Source organism: Chanos chanos, chromosome 1, assembly GCF_902362185.1.
Source record: "Chanos chanos chromosome 1, fChaCha1.1, whole genome shotgun sequence".
Classification (NCBI taxonomy): Eukaryota; Metazoa; Chordata; class Actinopteri; order Gonorynchiformes; family Chanidae; genus Chanos; species Chanos chanos.
In genome coordinates this window covers 38,754,224-38,770,943 of record NC_044495.1, presented here as the reverse complement: position 1 = coordinate 38,770,943, position 16,720 = coordinate 38,754,224, and the positions used below count along the sequence as shown (strand labels likewise).

At 40.6% G+C, this 16,720-nt stretch overlaps 1 protein-coding gene across 5 annotated transcripts; it reads left to right on the top strand.

Moving 5' to 3' along the window:
• Positions 1-2,729: 2,729 nt before the first annotated feature.
• On the top strand, positions 2,730-16,162 carry wt1a (WT1 transcription factor a). Of its 5 annotated transcripts, none has more exons than XM_030772258.1 (9): positions 2,730-3,259; positions 6,853-6,975; positions 8,109-8,211; positions 10,925-11,005; positions 13,024-13,123; positions 14,715-14,862; positions 15,008-15,097; positions 15,568-15,651; positions 16,021-16,162. In XM_030772258.1, exons 1-9 carry the CDS (start codon positions 2,878-2,880, stop codon positions 16,140-16,142), a joined length of 1,233 nt encoding a protein of 410 aa, XP_030628118.1. In that variant the 5' UTR covers positions 2,730-2,877; the 3' UTR covers positions 16,143-16,162. The 5 variants fall into 5 exon arrangements, with proteins under 5 accessions (XP_030628118.1, XP_030628109.1, XP_030628101.1 ...); XM_030772249.1 differs by having other exon boundaries at positions 15,568-15,660; XM_030772241.1 differs by having other exon boundaries at positions 10,922-11,005; positions 15,568-15,660.
• Positions 16,163-16,720: the final 558 nt, after the last annotated feature.

Here is a 16,720-nt window from a genome sequence, read left to right as displayed (position 1 = left end):
AGAGTTTCATTTGGTTAGGGCACCTAAGTTCATTGTGAATTGGCCCATCTCTCTCTCTCTCTCTCTCTCTCTCTCACACACACACACACACACACACACACACACACACACACATTCACTCTTCATCCCTCTCCATGTGCATGTTTTCTCTTCTCAAGCAGTCTATCTGTCACCAGAGGACAAACGAAACTGATCCCTTTGTCCAAAGTCCTGTCAAAGTCATATTTCCTTCGAAGGAAACGTGGAAAATACAGTTGTGTATTTGCATTTGACTGTTAGTAGGTCTCAGGAAAACTGTAACTACCACGCAACACCTGCGACCGTGTCTCGTATCGAGCTGGCCTCACTTTTTAATAAACTGATAAGAGTCTTTGTGTTATCTAAACAAAAAGAAACACTCTTCCGTTTGACACTCTTGAATCTTAAGCCCTCGGTGATGAAAACGATGCGGCCAACCGTAGGCCGTTACGTACTGAGGTGCAACCGCTGCCCAAATCAAAGATGGTTTTGGAGGAACTCACGAACGCCAACTCTGAACTTTAAATCAGCTTTATCCAAGCATCGCAGTTAGTAATTACTAAGCTATTGCTGATTGTTTTTACTTACGATTGTCTTGTCTCGTTTTATTTAACTAAGATTCCCTTCTAATATTAGTCTATTATTTTGTGAGTTGTCTTATGTTGAATGTACGGTCACTGATGGCTGAACAGGGCTAGTTCGTTAGTAGGTAAAGTAGATAAATTACCGTAATGGTCCAGCGCAAACATCCATCTAAATTTTTTAAAATTGGAATCTTATGATTGTGAAACCTTTCAAATAGTAAGAGCACTATCGCTCTCCTCAAAGTCTAACGAAACAACGCACGGTATATATTAAGGCAAACCAAACCCAGTTTTTACAGATTAAAAAAAGATTGACTCTTGACAGATATGCAGTCTTGCGTGATTACGTAACTATGGCAAAATAATTAAGCAGAAACTCGGAAAATACGGATTTAGTGCAGAGTATATAGAACTTTAAATACATGACTGCGTTTATTATTATTATTATTATTATTATTATTATTATTATTATTACTGTTATTGTTGTCGTCGTCATTGTTGCTGTTTTTGTCTATTTGTAATTTAGATATGCTATTTAAAAATCGAAATTTCAAAAGGTACTTGCATACTTTTTGCATGTTGCGCGTTAAAAGTATAGGCAGATTATGCATGTTGCGCATTAAAAATATACGCAGTGCGCCAGAAGTGGACAGATGTGATCAGATGTGTTTATCTGTAAACTGGTGCAAAAAGTGCATCATGTTCTTTTACTCTGTTTCGTTACTGCATTCACCCAGTTTCTCCAGTAAAGTAATCTCACTCGGGTCGTGAGGGGTATTTATTTACCCTGGATTTTAAATGTCAAAGCCTTCACTGTTTAGATGATCCATTGTAAGTTTATATTTAATCCACATAGTTTAATTTTTAAACATAAAATTGATTTAATTTTATACATAATGTACATATCTAACGTGTTTGTATGGATTATTAAGCGCGTTAACGGATATATAGCAGAAGGTCTCGTACGTAACTGCATATCACCGGTCAGCGACTTCATCTGTGTCAAACGAAATTATAGTCCAAATTACTGCTTTCCTTTGAGAGGTCTTCATAATTATCTTGAGATACCGCAGCATTTTGCGTCGAAGTAAACTTTCAACAACAAGAACAACAGGGACAAGAACAAGAACAGCAAGAACAAGAACAAGAACAAGAATAATAACAACAAGAACAACAACAACAAAAACAACAACAACAACAACAATAATAATAATAATAATAATAATAATAATGATGATGATGATGATGATGATGATGAGGAGGATGATGACATCGGCGAGAAATGGTAGACACCCAACAACACAGATAAGAAATAATACCGTTAGGTAAGGGAAGAAAGAACGAAAGAATACAATGAATGTATATTATTAGAGATAAAGATATAACACGTTCAGTTTACGGGCAATTTTTAACCTGCGTTGATAAATGTGCTTGACTTGACAAATGTAAAAAAGAGACAAAGATAGAAAGAAAGCAAAAACAAAAGATTTTTCTCCTAGGCTATTAGTGAAAGGTAAATTATTAACCAATCCGTTTCTATAAGTTATTTTGAAATAATGCAGTTCTGCATTCCTTCATTAGGTTTTAGCTCAAATGTGCAATTTGGCAGTGAAAAGAATAAATGAAACGGATGTGCAAAAAAAACTGCTTTGAAATTTCGAACATTCCAAGCCTCACAGCGCACAGATGCACAGACGCTTTCCGACTGGAATTATTCGAACGCGCGGTGTGCGCAGTGGGTGCTATACAAACAGACATGTAGTCTTGAGCTGCAAATGAATGGAGTGTAACTCTTCTCTATTGCTCGCGGGCCTCGGCTCCTCCCCCCTAGCTCCTCGACAGAGCTCTATTTGAGCGTTCTGGCCTCCAAAGAAAACAGACGCACGAGTAAAGGAGCTACTCCTCTCCTCCGCTCCCACTTTCTCCATCCATTCACAGAGCCACAAGAACTCTCTCCTGCTGGGACCTCCCCTCTCAACCATCTCTCTCCCTCTCTCTCTCTTTCACTCTGTCTTTCTCCAGTTCCACAAGGACTTTGACAAAAGAGCACTCCGGAGCTGGGTTGGTTTTGTTTCACCTTCACGTTTTCTGGAACCTCTTTTGTGGTGTCGAACAAAAATTCGCCAATCTTGACACCGCTCTTAGCAATGAGGTTGTGCTGGACTTAAGCTTTTTCTGAACATTACACTGGACTTTAGTCTTGAACTCTAAAGACAGGATTTCTTGCTCAGCGCTGAAGTTTTGAAGGGTCTTCTGGTGTGATCTCGGCCTGGCAATGGGTTCAGATGTGCGTGACCTTAACACCCTGCTGCCACCCGTGCCGCCGCTGCCTGGGGGAAACGGAAACTGTGCCCTGCCCGTCAGCAGCGCCCCACAGTGGGCACCAGTGCTGGACTTCCACACTGGGACCCCCTACAGCTCCTTCATCAAACAAGAACCGAACTGGGGTACGACAGACCCCCACGAAGACCCTCACTGCGGCCTGAGCGCCTTCACCGTACACTTTTCCGGCCAGTTCACTGGCACTGGGGCCTGCAGGTATGGGGCTTTTGGGACCCCGGCAGCCAGCCAGCCACCACCTACCCAGCCCAGAATGTTCAGCAATAGCCCTTACCTGTCCAACTGCATGGACAGTCAGCAGACCTCTAGGAATCAGGGTAAGAGCAAGCATCCACTGTCTAACACCCTGTAACTGCTATAAGTGCTGTAAAGGACAGTGCCAATATCTGTGATGGGCCAGGGAGGTGTGTTGTTCCTGCCTTAAGCAAAAAACCACACACAAATGCAATTTGTGAGTTTATCATATGCTGTGTATTAATTGGTAGCTTATTGTCATATAATTTAAGCTTAATTGACTTTATTACTCTGAAAAGCTGTCCTTACATTGTTAGTGAAATAATGCATGTAGTTGATAGTCTACCTTGTGTTGTCTTTGAATTGTGAATAAAAAAAGTGGACAGAGATCTTAGAGCAGACAGAGGAACTAAGACAGATTAAGGTCATGCAGGTAGTGAAGTTCATGAAAGCCACGATTAAATATCGCATTCAATCTATTGCTGATTGCTCTAACCAGGTCATCCATAACAACCAAATTTTAACATTTGAAACAAGTAAAAACTAATATTGAATCAATTACCTTAACATGATTATCAAGCTATTTTTTGTTCAATAAAGCATTTTAAACCTTATTACCGATGCTCTGAATTAAAAATAGCTTACAATGCATTAGGATTCAGCTGTGGTTTAATTACTGTAGGTTTCTTTTGTTGTTAGTGTTAGTGTAAACTCACAACTTGACTGACTAAGCAAAATTCACCTGTCAAAAAAAAACAAAATTCCCATGATCCATTTGAGGATAATGTGATACATTTTATTTATTAATTAATTAAGTTATTATTATTATTATTATTATTATTATTATTATTATTAATAATAATAATTTTTGATTTCCAGATTACAAATTAACTTTATATGTTCATTATTTGACCTTAATCTATCTAACGAGATAAAAGCTTTCCAACTAAACATTAGGGAGTTTTCATCAATGAGTTTTGCATATGCAAAATCTCCGAGCATGAGCTGACAGTTGTCATTTAACAGTGACAATGAAAACTGATAGTTTGATGAGATTGTACCAAGTGAAACAGTACAAGCACATTCATAAACCCAACAACAGTTTCCCGAGTACAATAATTCACCTCACAATGCAGCTTCACTCTGCTGAACCCGATTTGAAGATTTCAGATATATCTCACAAACAGTATATCACATTCATCACCAAACCCAGAGGGCCAAGTTCAAACTGTCTAATTGGGGGGAACGCCTATAATTTTGTCTGTTTATGAAAAGTCTCCCATGCAGGTCATTTGCCCATATTATCCATATTCAGAGGAGAACTGAAATCATCTGTGTAATTCTCATCCACTCCCTTACGCTTTAGTAATCTGCTTTGATATGAGGATCGGTCAAATGAAAACAGCAAAAAGCAATTTCAAAATCCAACCGTGATATTGCACAAGTTTCATGTGTGGCTCAGTCAGAAGCAGATTAAGGGCATTTCATGTACTTACATGTTGGAGGTCCTCCCAAAAGTCACTGTGACCACATAGTTTCTCCACGCATGTGTCTCTCGTGGTCATAGACCAGGCTGGAAAATAAACACAATAGAAGAGAATGGGAGAGGCGTGTGCATCTAAAAACACAGATTCGGTGCGTAGAACTGAATTACTTTGTACAGTGTACATTCACTTGCACTTTTTTTTGCAGTATTTGCATATATTATATCACTATTTGCATGTAGACTATTCATAGTATATAATGAAACAATAAAAAATCATTATGCAAATTAAGAACATTTATAAGATTTATATGAGTCATATCTGAGATTATCCAGATAAAAAATTGTAGAGTTCAGTGGTATCTGAAAGATTGTACATTAATACACTGATATGCAATACATTTCTTTTTTCTCACCAATTCTCCATACTAGTACATTATATGAAGAGAGAGTGGTTTGCAAAGGTTCATATTAGTACATAAAGGCTTTGCAAAATGAGGTGCATAGAAAATGAATCACCTACAGTTATGCACTATAATCTGAGGGTAGCAAATCATGATACCTCAATGCGTAAATAGCTTTTTATAAAAAAATTGCTTATTATCTGAAGTTCTTTTCTTTTGCCAAATGATTCTCATATTTTAAATTAATTTTAATAATAACACAAATATATATTGAATATACAATTTTTCATAACAATTTTTCTTTTAGCATGCGCTATAAAAAAAGCTATGTTTCGGCCTACACTCACAATGTAACCTCACTAAAAATTAAGATGAATGAAACGTTAACAATAAAGGTTGTCATTGTTCCTCTCAATTTATGCAGCCTCTCAAGAGATATTGCATTAAATTAAGTAAATAAAATGAATTAAACAAATGAAATATTTCAATGAAAGTCCAGGACAAACACTACATAGCACAGATGTAGTATTTATTTGTTCTCATTAAGACTGCTTCGCTTCGCATGTTGGAAAACTTTGTAATACATTACAGTCTTCTACTGTGAAAAGTAAAAAAAAAAAAAAATTAAAAAAAGTTGAGATAGTTTTCAAACACTGGCACTTTTTTCACAGATACACCAAATACCAAAAGGCCAAAATATGAACAAAACATGTTTTAACTTGTTGTTTCAACTGCATTTAACCACAAACGTTTCTCCTATCACTGAAATTGATCACTACTAAACAGAAGATACAGAAGATATCTCCCTTTTCATTCTTACCAGCCATGGCGCACTACAGCGGTGCTATGCTGAAACTGAGGGTAGTGCCACCCGCACCCCCCTCCCCACCCCCCACCCCCCAAATTAATAAAAAAAAAAAAAGGTGAACCTTCAGATGCTTTCACACCCACAGATCTCCTCCCCTCCTGCTGCCGGAGTCAGATCAGTCGCTCCAGAGAAGGAGCTGGCGAAATGGAAGAGAAATAGCCATCTTTAATGAGTTTCTTTGTGAGGAGGTGAAAGTGGTGGGCTGTAATTAATGGAGGTTTTGTTGAGATAGCTTTATTTATGAGGCGGACTGAGCCCCGGGGTCAGGCCCGGGCATGACTCAACCCCCTTAAACCTGCTGTCGGTTCTCTCTCTCTCCTGCGCTGTCCTGACGCAGTTTGTTTTCTCTCAGGATGCTCTCTCTCTCACCCCCGCTGGGGCCTGAAGAGAATGGACGGGGGGGGGGGGTCAGATTGGGGGGGGGGCTTGGGGGTCAGGGGGCTGAATATTGGGGAGAGGGAAGGCATTATCTGCTCATTAACCATGGAGAGAAACACAATCATAAATGCTGTCGGCTTATGATCCATTCTGTATAACTTTTTTACTTTTAATGGTATTGTTGTGGAAAGTCACGTTACATTTAAATGTTCCACATTTGTGTGTAATTACATAGTAACAACACATGTTAGTGTCATGTAATATCTGCAATGACATTATTTTCGTGCATCTGTAATGTAAATGATAAAAATCTTCTAATAATAATAAATGTTATGGTAAACCTCAGACTTTATATAATAGTTTACGCTCTCACGGAAATGACTGTATTTATGTGTCGCAGTAAATAAGACACTTGTAGCTGTTTTAAACCTTACTGTCCAAAACTGCTGCATTTGTGATTTTTCTGTGAAATGATATATAAAACTGACACAATAGATTGCCTCTTAGCTGGTTATTTGAAACATATTGGCGTCTCTTTTGCAGGTTACAATGCGGTTAGTTTTGAAGGAGCCCCCAGTTACGGACACACACCTTCACATCATGCCACGCAGTTTCCCAACCATTCCTTCAAACACGAAGACCCCATCTCACAGCCGCCCAACCTTGGTAAACAAAAAGTCTCACTTTCTGTGTTTTACATTCTGTGTATCTGGTTCTCTCTCTCTCTCTCTCTCTCTCTCTCTCTCCCTGTGTCTGTCTGTCTCTCTCTCTCTCTCTCTCTCTCTCTCTCTCATCTATTCATGCCTATTTATGTGTGTGTGTGTGTGTGTGTGTGTGTGTGTGTGTGTTTATAAGCGAGAGTTAATGTTCGAATGCAGCTGTGTATGTGTGTTAGTTTGTTTGTTTGTTTGTGTGTGTGTGTGTGTGTGTGTGTGGAGGGGGCAGATTAACTTCACTATTTAAAACATGAGCACACTGGAACAAAGACTGTGTATTATGTGCATTTACTAATGCGACATCCTGAGCTATTTAGCCACAGTTAGAATTACGCACCATTTCTCATTTCCCTCGATGGGAAAAAAAAAAGTATTCACATCGACCAGCTATGCTCACGTCCACTCTCTTCTTACACGTCCCACTGAGCCTAATGTCCATACACAACAAACAGGGTGTTGTGTGCATTTGTTTAAACACTGTAAACGTTGAGATTCTCCGTCGGAGTAGATCACTGGAAGGAGCGGCGGTCCCAGAGACTTTAGGAATGTTTAGAACTACCATGGGACCAATTTACAACATCGGGCCGGGCTGAGTCAGAGAGCAGATCCTTCATTTGCACTTTGAAAATAAGGAGAAGGAGAGACTTTCTGTGTGCTTTATGGCTTCAAAGAGGAGAGCATTGTTTTTATAACTGCTGAACGTACTCGGCTGCGTCTCCCGGCTGCTCCCCACCCCCCACCTCCCCCTCGGCTCTCGGATTCCCTCTCTGAGGAGAATGCAGGAACGCTCCGCTCGGCCATGCGTTTCATTAGGACAGAAAAAGTTATGATACAGAAAGCATTCAAGCACTCATGCTCATCTCCATCTGAGACTTCAAAAAGTACACAGGACATTTTTCATCAGCTCAGCGAAATGCAAAACAAAATACCCTGGAAGTACCAGTTTTGTGTGTGTGAGACTGTGTGTGTGTGTGTATGTGTGTGTGAATGCATTTATATGTGTACGTGTGTGTGTGTGTGTGTGCTTGTAATTAGTATTTAGAGAGTTTGTTTTCTGATACAGAAATGTGTGTATGTGTTCAGGTGAGCAGCAGTATCCCGTCCCTCCTCCAGTCTATAGCTGTCACACTCCCTCTGACAGCTGTACGGGGAGCCAGGCTCTGCTCCTCAGGAACCCCTATAACAGGTAGGAGTCTGTACAAAACCTCAGTAAACACACCACTGAGCTGTAACACTCCTCTATCAGCCCACCTCCCAGCCATGTCGCAAACTCTGTCTCTCTCCTCCCATCAAACATGAAAATTATATATAGATTATGTATCTTTTAATAAAATTATACTTGTCAAAATTAAGCTGGTATCCCTCTAATGAAAGGGGGAAAAAACAAGCCTTGTTGGGGAATAGCTTGTAAATTGAGAATTTTTATTTTTTACTTTTATTTTTACATTGTTGTTTATTTGTGCCTTATTGGGTGTCTTATTTGTGTCTCATGGTGATTCATTTTATATATGTTAAATGTAACAGTTATATTATATGTCTATTTCAACCAAATATTTATCATGCAGTGGTCCTTAAAATGAGCACACACCTCAGAATCATACAGGCTGACATATAACTCAGCTCTACCACTCACATTTGACAAATAGTTAGAATATAATTATCTTATGAGATGTGTTTGTTTTTTTATGAACAAAATTGTTTGCATGATATATTTTCCCATATGGGAACGTTTGACCTGGCCTCTCATATTTCATCTAAGTGTGGTAAGAAAAAAAAAAATTGCAAAACTGAACACACATACATGCGGGCAGAGAAAAATTCAACTTTGAGGGCTTTTTTTTTTTTGCCCTCGCGTACCCAAGATTTAAGAGGAACAGCACGTACAGGGTGTGCACTTGTGTGAAAGTTTTAATTGGTGAACCTTGTGTAACAATCCAACAGTAGTGGGTTCGTTTCGTTCACTGTGTCTCCGTAAAGTCAGGATGCCATTGAACGTGGCCGGTCTTCAGTGGAGGGAGGAAGTGGGAGAAAAAATGGGGCCAGCGCTGGTCTTTTTCAGACAGGAAGTGCATATAAAATCATCAATCATATTTTTGTCGTCACTTAATTTCCTGCCGATTAAAATCGACAGCCCTACCCAGATTTAAAAAAAAAAACAAAAAAAAAACTTTTACACAACAATAATTTTAGAAAATAATTAGGTGCTTCCTGTTGCACTGTATGAAAAACATTTGTAGAGATTACCTTCTTTTAACATGATTGGATAATACTTGAAACATGCTGTACAATAAACACAGTTATGCGGGGTCATGTTAAATATGTTGTAAATAATAACATCAGCAGTACTGTTATGGCTTGCAGTGTCCGTTAGTATAACTGTAATTGATGACGGGGAGCTTGTTAAATCAAGGCCTGTTTCTGTCGTGTGTGTCTGTATGCTGTAGCTGAGTTTTATCATAGGTCAGTGGCTCGGTCTCTGTGTATTACTGGCCAAAGTAAACTCTCTAATCCGCTACCAGTTTTGCTTCTTCTAACAGTTCAGAAATTCCTCATCTCGATAAAGGGCTAGCCGTCCTCAGAAGGAGTTCCCCTCGCTACTGCAGAAAAGGAGAAAAAAAAAAAGAAAAAAAAATGGTACAGTACAAGCTCAAGACACCACGAAATGAGCTTGCATTCCTCAAATGCTTTCGACATGTTGTTTTTCGGCTTGGGCGAACATAAAGATTCAAAATAACGGAGTTGTGGTTGATAAGAAACCTTAAGTCAGGTCCAATTTATGCACTTTTAACGTCGAATTTCCAGTTCCTGCTTTCTGTGCTGTCATAAACAGTCTGATATCAGCGAAACTAGGGGCTGGGAATACTCAAATCAAACCAGCGCTCAAGCTCTCTAATCAAATGCCTGGTACCAACAGCCCTGTATTTACACAGTCTGCGGCTCAGCCCGGCTGTTTTCAGCTATTTCAAGGTGGATGAAATAAAAACACATCCACTTATCAAAACCAGAAGCCAGCGACAGGTTACTGCTACCCTGTAAACAATAAAGACGGACATACAAAATCCTTAAAATCCCTCCGATCGTTTATGTTCTTTACAGAGCTGTGACTGAGCACCGTGTGTTCTTCCCCATATGACTGACATTCAGTTTATCTAAACACGATAGCCTTCATTCAAACCATAACTAACAGTTTAGTCACTGCCCTTTAGAGTCAAACTGACAAGAGTTTGGGGGTTGGGGAGGCAAAACTGAAACCTCCAAAAAAGACCCACAACCGAAGTGGACGTCGATATCTCTGTTTCAACACATGCTTTGTTTTCAAAAGGTGTGTGATACACGAGCCAGGTCCGAACAATTCTTCTTCTTTAATTATGTCAGAGGAAACGCTGGGTGAAGCTGCGAGATACTGTAACTCGTTAGCCGTAGCCCGTAACAAGTACCAGGCACCGGTGCATACCGCTCGAACGCCAGCGCAGTGATGAAATGGTATGATGTCAAGGGAGCTCCAGATAAATCTTGACTATGTGTTTGGGTAAGCACCTGGCAGGTTAAGTAATGGACTCTTCAGCCTGGCGTTTAATAAAGGATGGGGTTACTCAGTCTGAGGGACGAACCAAATTTGATTAACCGATCACCCTGCTGGTGTTGGGAACGTCTCTTTTTTGTACGCGTGACGCATTCATTAAGCCGTTACCCAGGATGCACCTGTCAAAAGACTGGCCATTTTTCAATCACAACATTCTGATCCTCCAACAGAGGAGTTTTTTCTTCTTTTCTTTTTTTTTTCTCTTCTCTCTCTATTAATAAGTAATGCTCCCCACTGCTAGCAGTCAAAGAAAATGAACAGATCTCTCTCTCTCTCTTTTTTTTTTTGTTGTTTTTGTTTTTCTAAATCCTAGCAGTGATAATTTATACCAAATGACGTCTCAGCTGGAGTGCATGGCATGGAATCCTGTGAACACGCTGGCTTCCACTATTAAGAGGTAACGTCGCCTTGACCTGCTCCCGTCATCTGACAAATTCTTCTTTCGTCTGGATTGGTATCAGCTCCTTCTCTCTGTTGGGCTCAGAAGAACCACTGGGCTGCTACAGGCCTCCTCTGTCCTTTAAATCTTATGTTTGACCAGTCACTCATACGGGAAACACAGTGTTTTAAAAAAGAGAGAGAGAGTGCTCCTAGACAAGTGAGAAATGTTTTGTTGCTTACGAAAAAAAAAAAAATAAATACATTCCCAAAAACTCATCCACTATCTTGCACATATTAATATTTGTTAATTAGGATTTTTATGAAACATATTTAGATTTTCATAGATTTTTGTGTAGATGGTTAGCTGTCCCAAGAAAAGGAAAAAAAATCCAAATTTAGGAATACTGAAGGGAGTTCTCAGTTTATTTATATTATATTGAAACTTTTCCAACGACCCCCCCCCCCCAAAAAAAAAAACAAAAAACCAAAATGTTTGGTGTTTGTGCCAGAGCTAGCGATACGCGCAGGTCGAATTAGCCAGCCTCCTGTTTTGTCTGGCTGGAGAAATGCATCCTGTCATATATTTCCCATGCGGCGTGTCATCCTTGACCAGACTTAGTGCTGGACCGGAGGAGGAGATGTACACTGGGGGAGGAGTGGAAGTGCATCGGCACACAATGAGAGGGCCGAACACCCCAGGGACCAGGCCTGGGATCCGCAGTCACGTTCAGTTAGGAGGGGAGGAGGCTCTGACCCCTCCAGGACCCTCCCGTTGCAAAAAGCCAGTCTAGGCAAGGGCGACGGCGTGATTAATCCACTGTTAAATGAGTGAAACTGGGATATTCAGGCCGCTGGGAATCAACTGGGTTTCCTCACCTCCGCGGGGCCCCGCGTTAACGTTGCTCCTCTCAAGGCAAACGCAACCGCTCTCCCATCCATTCTCCCATCTATCTATCCATCTCCTCTATTGCTCTGAACGTCTGCTGTAAAGCTGAGGTGTTCTCCCTTGGTCTGGAGGAGAGAATGAACGAACTGTTAGACGATTTATCACAGGAGGCAGATTGCGCTGTCCTTCGGTCTGGCTGTCCTTACGTACACTAAAACAAAGAGAGCTCTGTCTTTCCTTTAACCTCCGCTCTGTATTTATTCAACAGGATGCCCATCAAACCATTTACAAAATGTATCCCAACTTTCAAAAAAAAATCACCAGAAAAGGGTGTGACAAAAATAAGTACCTTTTTTCCTGTGGAAAAATTTGTATTTTGTCATAGGTAAATTACGATATTTAAGGGTTTTTTTTTTCTCTTTTTTTAAATCCAAATACCAGAACACTCATTAACAAGCTACAACTAACATTTTTAATTTCAGAATTTTGTTGATTTCTTTTTTTTACATGAAGTTGAGAATCTGGTCTTTTCGACAACCTCTCTTTGTGTTAACCTGTACGCCGCAGAGCTGTTCCACAAAGGAACCACAGAATTTTTAAAAAGTACGAGAGAGCGATCGCACATGTTAATCCAGGGTCATGGAAAGGGGGCAGAATACCGCCCGGACTCAAGAATAAATTTAGGTGAGAGGGGACCAAAGTTAGTCGTTCATCTCTCTAACATGCTCTACCTTGGATTGTTGAGGTGGATATATTGCTCTTCAGAGCAGAGAGCAATTTTCCCCCCACTGTCAGGGTAACTTATACAGAGAAAGGTCCTGCGTTTCTTTTTCTTTTTTTCTTCTTGGCATTAAGGCAGCGATAGATTTAAGGATAGATGTTTTTCAAAATGCTCTGAAAAAACTTACGAGAGCTCTGAGCATTTTATGGTTGGTTTCTTCAGCCTCTGATACGTGCTGAGTTTTTATTACAAGGCTAAAAGGAAAGTTGGGTCGCTTTGACATGCATCATTGAATATCATATCTACCATGCTGTAAATATGCTTTATACTGGTATTGAAAAACATATTAATATAAATCTCTCCTCTAACTGACAACAACAGAAATTTTCATCCTCATTAATCTCTTTTTCTGTTTCTTTCTGTGCAGCCATGCAGCAGGCTATGAGAGTGACCCAAACACACCTATGGTGTACAGCTGTAGCACTCAGTACAGAATCCATACTCACGGAGTCTTCAGGGGCCTCCAGGTTAGCCCTCTCTCTCCCTCTGTCTCTCTCTCTCTCCCTCTCTGTCTCTCTCTCTCTCTCTCTCTCTCTCTCTCCCTCTCTGTGTCTCTCACTCTCACACACACGCACATGCATACACACACACACACACACACACACACAAACTTGCACTACTGGAGTTCACATTCAGGTCATTCTGGCATTTCTCTGTACACTCTTAGGGCCAAGGTCAGCAGACACACACTCACACACACATCCTCTAAAGTGCTCATCCTCGACTGGAAATCCCGCTTTCTTCTGGTGAGGACATAGAGGATTACAAAAGTGCTGGCAGCTAATAAGCAAAGGCTTTACAGTTAAACAAGCGAGAATGTGAAAGAAAACACATATAAAGAGAGAGACAGAGAAAAAAATCCAGAAAGAAAAGAGTTCCTGACGTAACGAGAAGGCTATGCGATAGGAAGCAGGTCCCTGCCAGAACAGTTGAGACGTTTGAGAGGCATTTCAGCATGAAAAGAGAAAAAGAGAAATCACTTTCAGAAAATCCATTAGCAATAAAGATACAGTTTCCATACACAGCCCAGTGCCAATAAATCATTAGATCTTAATTAATGTCTGTCAGCAGTCAGAATGCCGCAAGAGCAGAGATACTCCAGATCTGTTCGTGTTCAGTCCCGATGACTCTCTCCACCTCTCTCTCCACCTCTCTCTCTCTTTCATTCTCTCTCTCTCTCTCTCTCTCTCTCTCTCTCATCGCCTAAGAGACAGCTAAACAGCTCCGAAAGAAGTTCAAGGATTTTGTTTGACCTCGAAGGAGGCACTATTCAAATTTCTCAAAATCAGTCTTGCAGCTGATCTGTCAGAAATAAACTTAAAATAACAATATACACAAGGAGCAAAAAAAAAAAAAAAAAAAAAAAAAATGAAGAGAAAGAAAGAAAAAAACTGAGCTGAGATCACTGAAATCATCTGAACAGATGAACTCAGTTTGATAGCGCCTCAGTCAACACACGAGAGACAAAGGGATGGCGCGGCCCAGCAGGGTGTGAGATACGACCTCTCCTGACTGTTGTTTTATCGTCCTCGTGAGGTCAGTGGAGAAGCGGAGCGGAACAGCTGTAAAATACTTTAGTAATTTACCTATCAATAGCATCCAACGCGCATTCATTACCGCGCTAGTGTATAAAGACACAATTATCATAAGCGTTAGCTAATGAAGAACTGATGGGGCTATAGGGTAAAAAGGAGGAGGGTACGATGGCAAAATAGGGTCTGCCCAACGTCCATGACTAACGGCGCACGTTTAGAGATCATTTCACAGCTAATTCTGCCCTAATGAGTACCTTTCGCTAAAGCTAATCAATGTTAGCTGGGGTTTTTTTTTTTATTATTCTTTTTTCAAATGGTGACCAGGAACACAGGCGTGCAGCCTGAGCTCTGGTCGAGATTGGGTTCGCGTTGCTAAGGGGTTCTCATGCTTGACTACAGCACTTCAAAAGAATTTGGTTTGTCTCTGTGAAGTAAAGTATTGTTGTAGGTCTTGTATGCTATTTCTGGCTGTATTCTTAACCCTGAACTTGAAACTGTGTGTGGAAACTCTCTTTTGTCACAGGACGTCCGCCGAGTTCCTGGTATCGCTCCCGCCATCGTGCGCTCCTCAGAAACCAACGAGAAGAGGCCGTTCATGTGTGCGTACCCCGGATGTAACAAGAGATATTTCAAACTCTCTCACTTACAGATGCACAGCCGTAAACACACAGGTGAGGTGCCTCGCTGCAGTTACAACCCTGTCTACAAGTTCATACATTTTCATCGCTGTAGAAAATTCCAGCGTTACAGATTTCTTGTAGTGTTTTCAGATTTCTGTGTGAGAGACATCTCGGGTTTTTTGGTTCAACGTTACAGGTGAGAAGCCTTATCAGTGCGACTTCACAGATTGTGGCCGCAGGTTCTCCCGCTCCGATCAGCTGAAGAGACATCAACGGAGACACACAGGTTTGATTCCCCCCATCTTCCCTCCTCCTCCTCTCTCTCTCTCTCTCTCTCTCTCTCTCTTGCCCCCGATCTTTCTCTATCTCTGTTCTCTTGCCCTTTCTCCACTGTGTGCTAGTGTGAACTTTTCACTCAAGGACACAGGGAAAAAGGCCAGCATAATTTTGAGCTGAACGGTATGAAAAAAAAAAAGAAAAAGAAAAAAAGCCTAAACGTTTCACAGAGGATATCACTCAACCAAATCACACGAATAACGGGCACTTAGCCTCCGTTCTTCCTACATCCTCTCCTTGTCATACATATTTGAGGGACGAGATTTAATGCTCCTCTTTTAGTCTGGCGCCTCTTAAAAAAAAAAAAAACAGCTTCCCTCCTGGCCTCCACTGTAGCCTACCCTTTCTCTCTCTCTCTGTCTCCCTCTCTCTTTGTGTGTTTGTGTGTGTGTGCGTGTGTGTGTGTGTGCGTGTGCGTAGGCGTTAAACCGTTCCAGTGCGAGACGTGTCAGAGAAAGTTCTCACGGTCTGATCATCTTAAGACCCACACCAGGACTCATACAGGTAAAACAAGTGCGTAACCTTTTATTTTTCCATATTATTATCTTTCCTTCCCTCTTCAGTCAGCCTCTCTGTATCAAATACTGTACGCTTCTGCAGTTTACTGTATGACTGCAGTTTTACTTTAAATTGGTAAAGCAGTAACTGTTAAATATTTAACTATAAGAACGACAGTTGACTTTTTTGACAATTGCATTCAGTTAATGTCAAGATTTATTTAAGGCTAAGCAATTTTTTTTTTTTTACTGATATGAGCAGACTAGGACTCTACTCTTCTCTTCATATTTAACATTTGTCTATTTTTGCCCCGAGCGTGAACTAAAGAGATTTTTTTCTTTGTTTGTTTGTTTGTTTGATTTTTTTCTTCTTCAGGTGAGAAACCCTTCAACTGCAGATGGCCCAACTGTCAGAAGAAGTTTGCCAGATCTGATGAACTTGTCCGACACCATAACATGCACCAGAGGAACCTGACTAAGCTACAGCTAGCCATTTAGATCTTCCCCTTCACGCCGTCTCTCCGCTCTCTCACCGAACCGCAACCTGATCACGCCGATGCGGGAACGGGAGGTCAGAGCTCTGTCCTCATCTCTGCCCACAGCGCCCCCTTAAGGAAACAGCTGGAAGTGCCACGCCCTGTCTCAACCCTGCATTGTATGAGTTTCCATTTCCGAAAAAGAAAATGTCGATGTACTTTATCATTTCGTCGCTGTTGCTGTTGAGATGTGAAATATTGTGATATCCCTCTTAGTCGTTGTTGCTATTATCAGTTTCTGACTAATTTATTATTATTATTTCTTTTTTTTTTTTTTTTGTAAATTAAAATATATTGCCTTGGAGTGAGTGTTTATTTCTTTATACTAAATATGTTGTTTATGGTCACGTAACAGTCAGTACCCTGTATTTTTTCCAATGTGATCTGCACCGTGTTACTCCTACTAACGGACCAATCATAAAACTATACCCAGCGCCATTTCTTGTCTGTGACGTTTGTCAATGTTAATCTGCTGACTTTTGACACTGCTGCTTGAGTTGGGAGGTTGATATTTTTGGTTTCAGCTGTTGGCGTATGGTG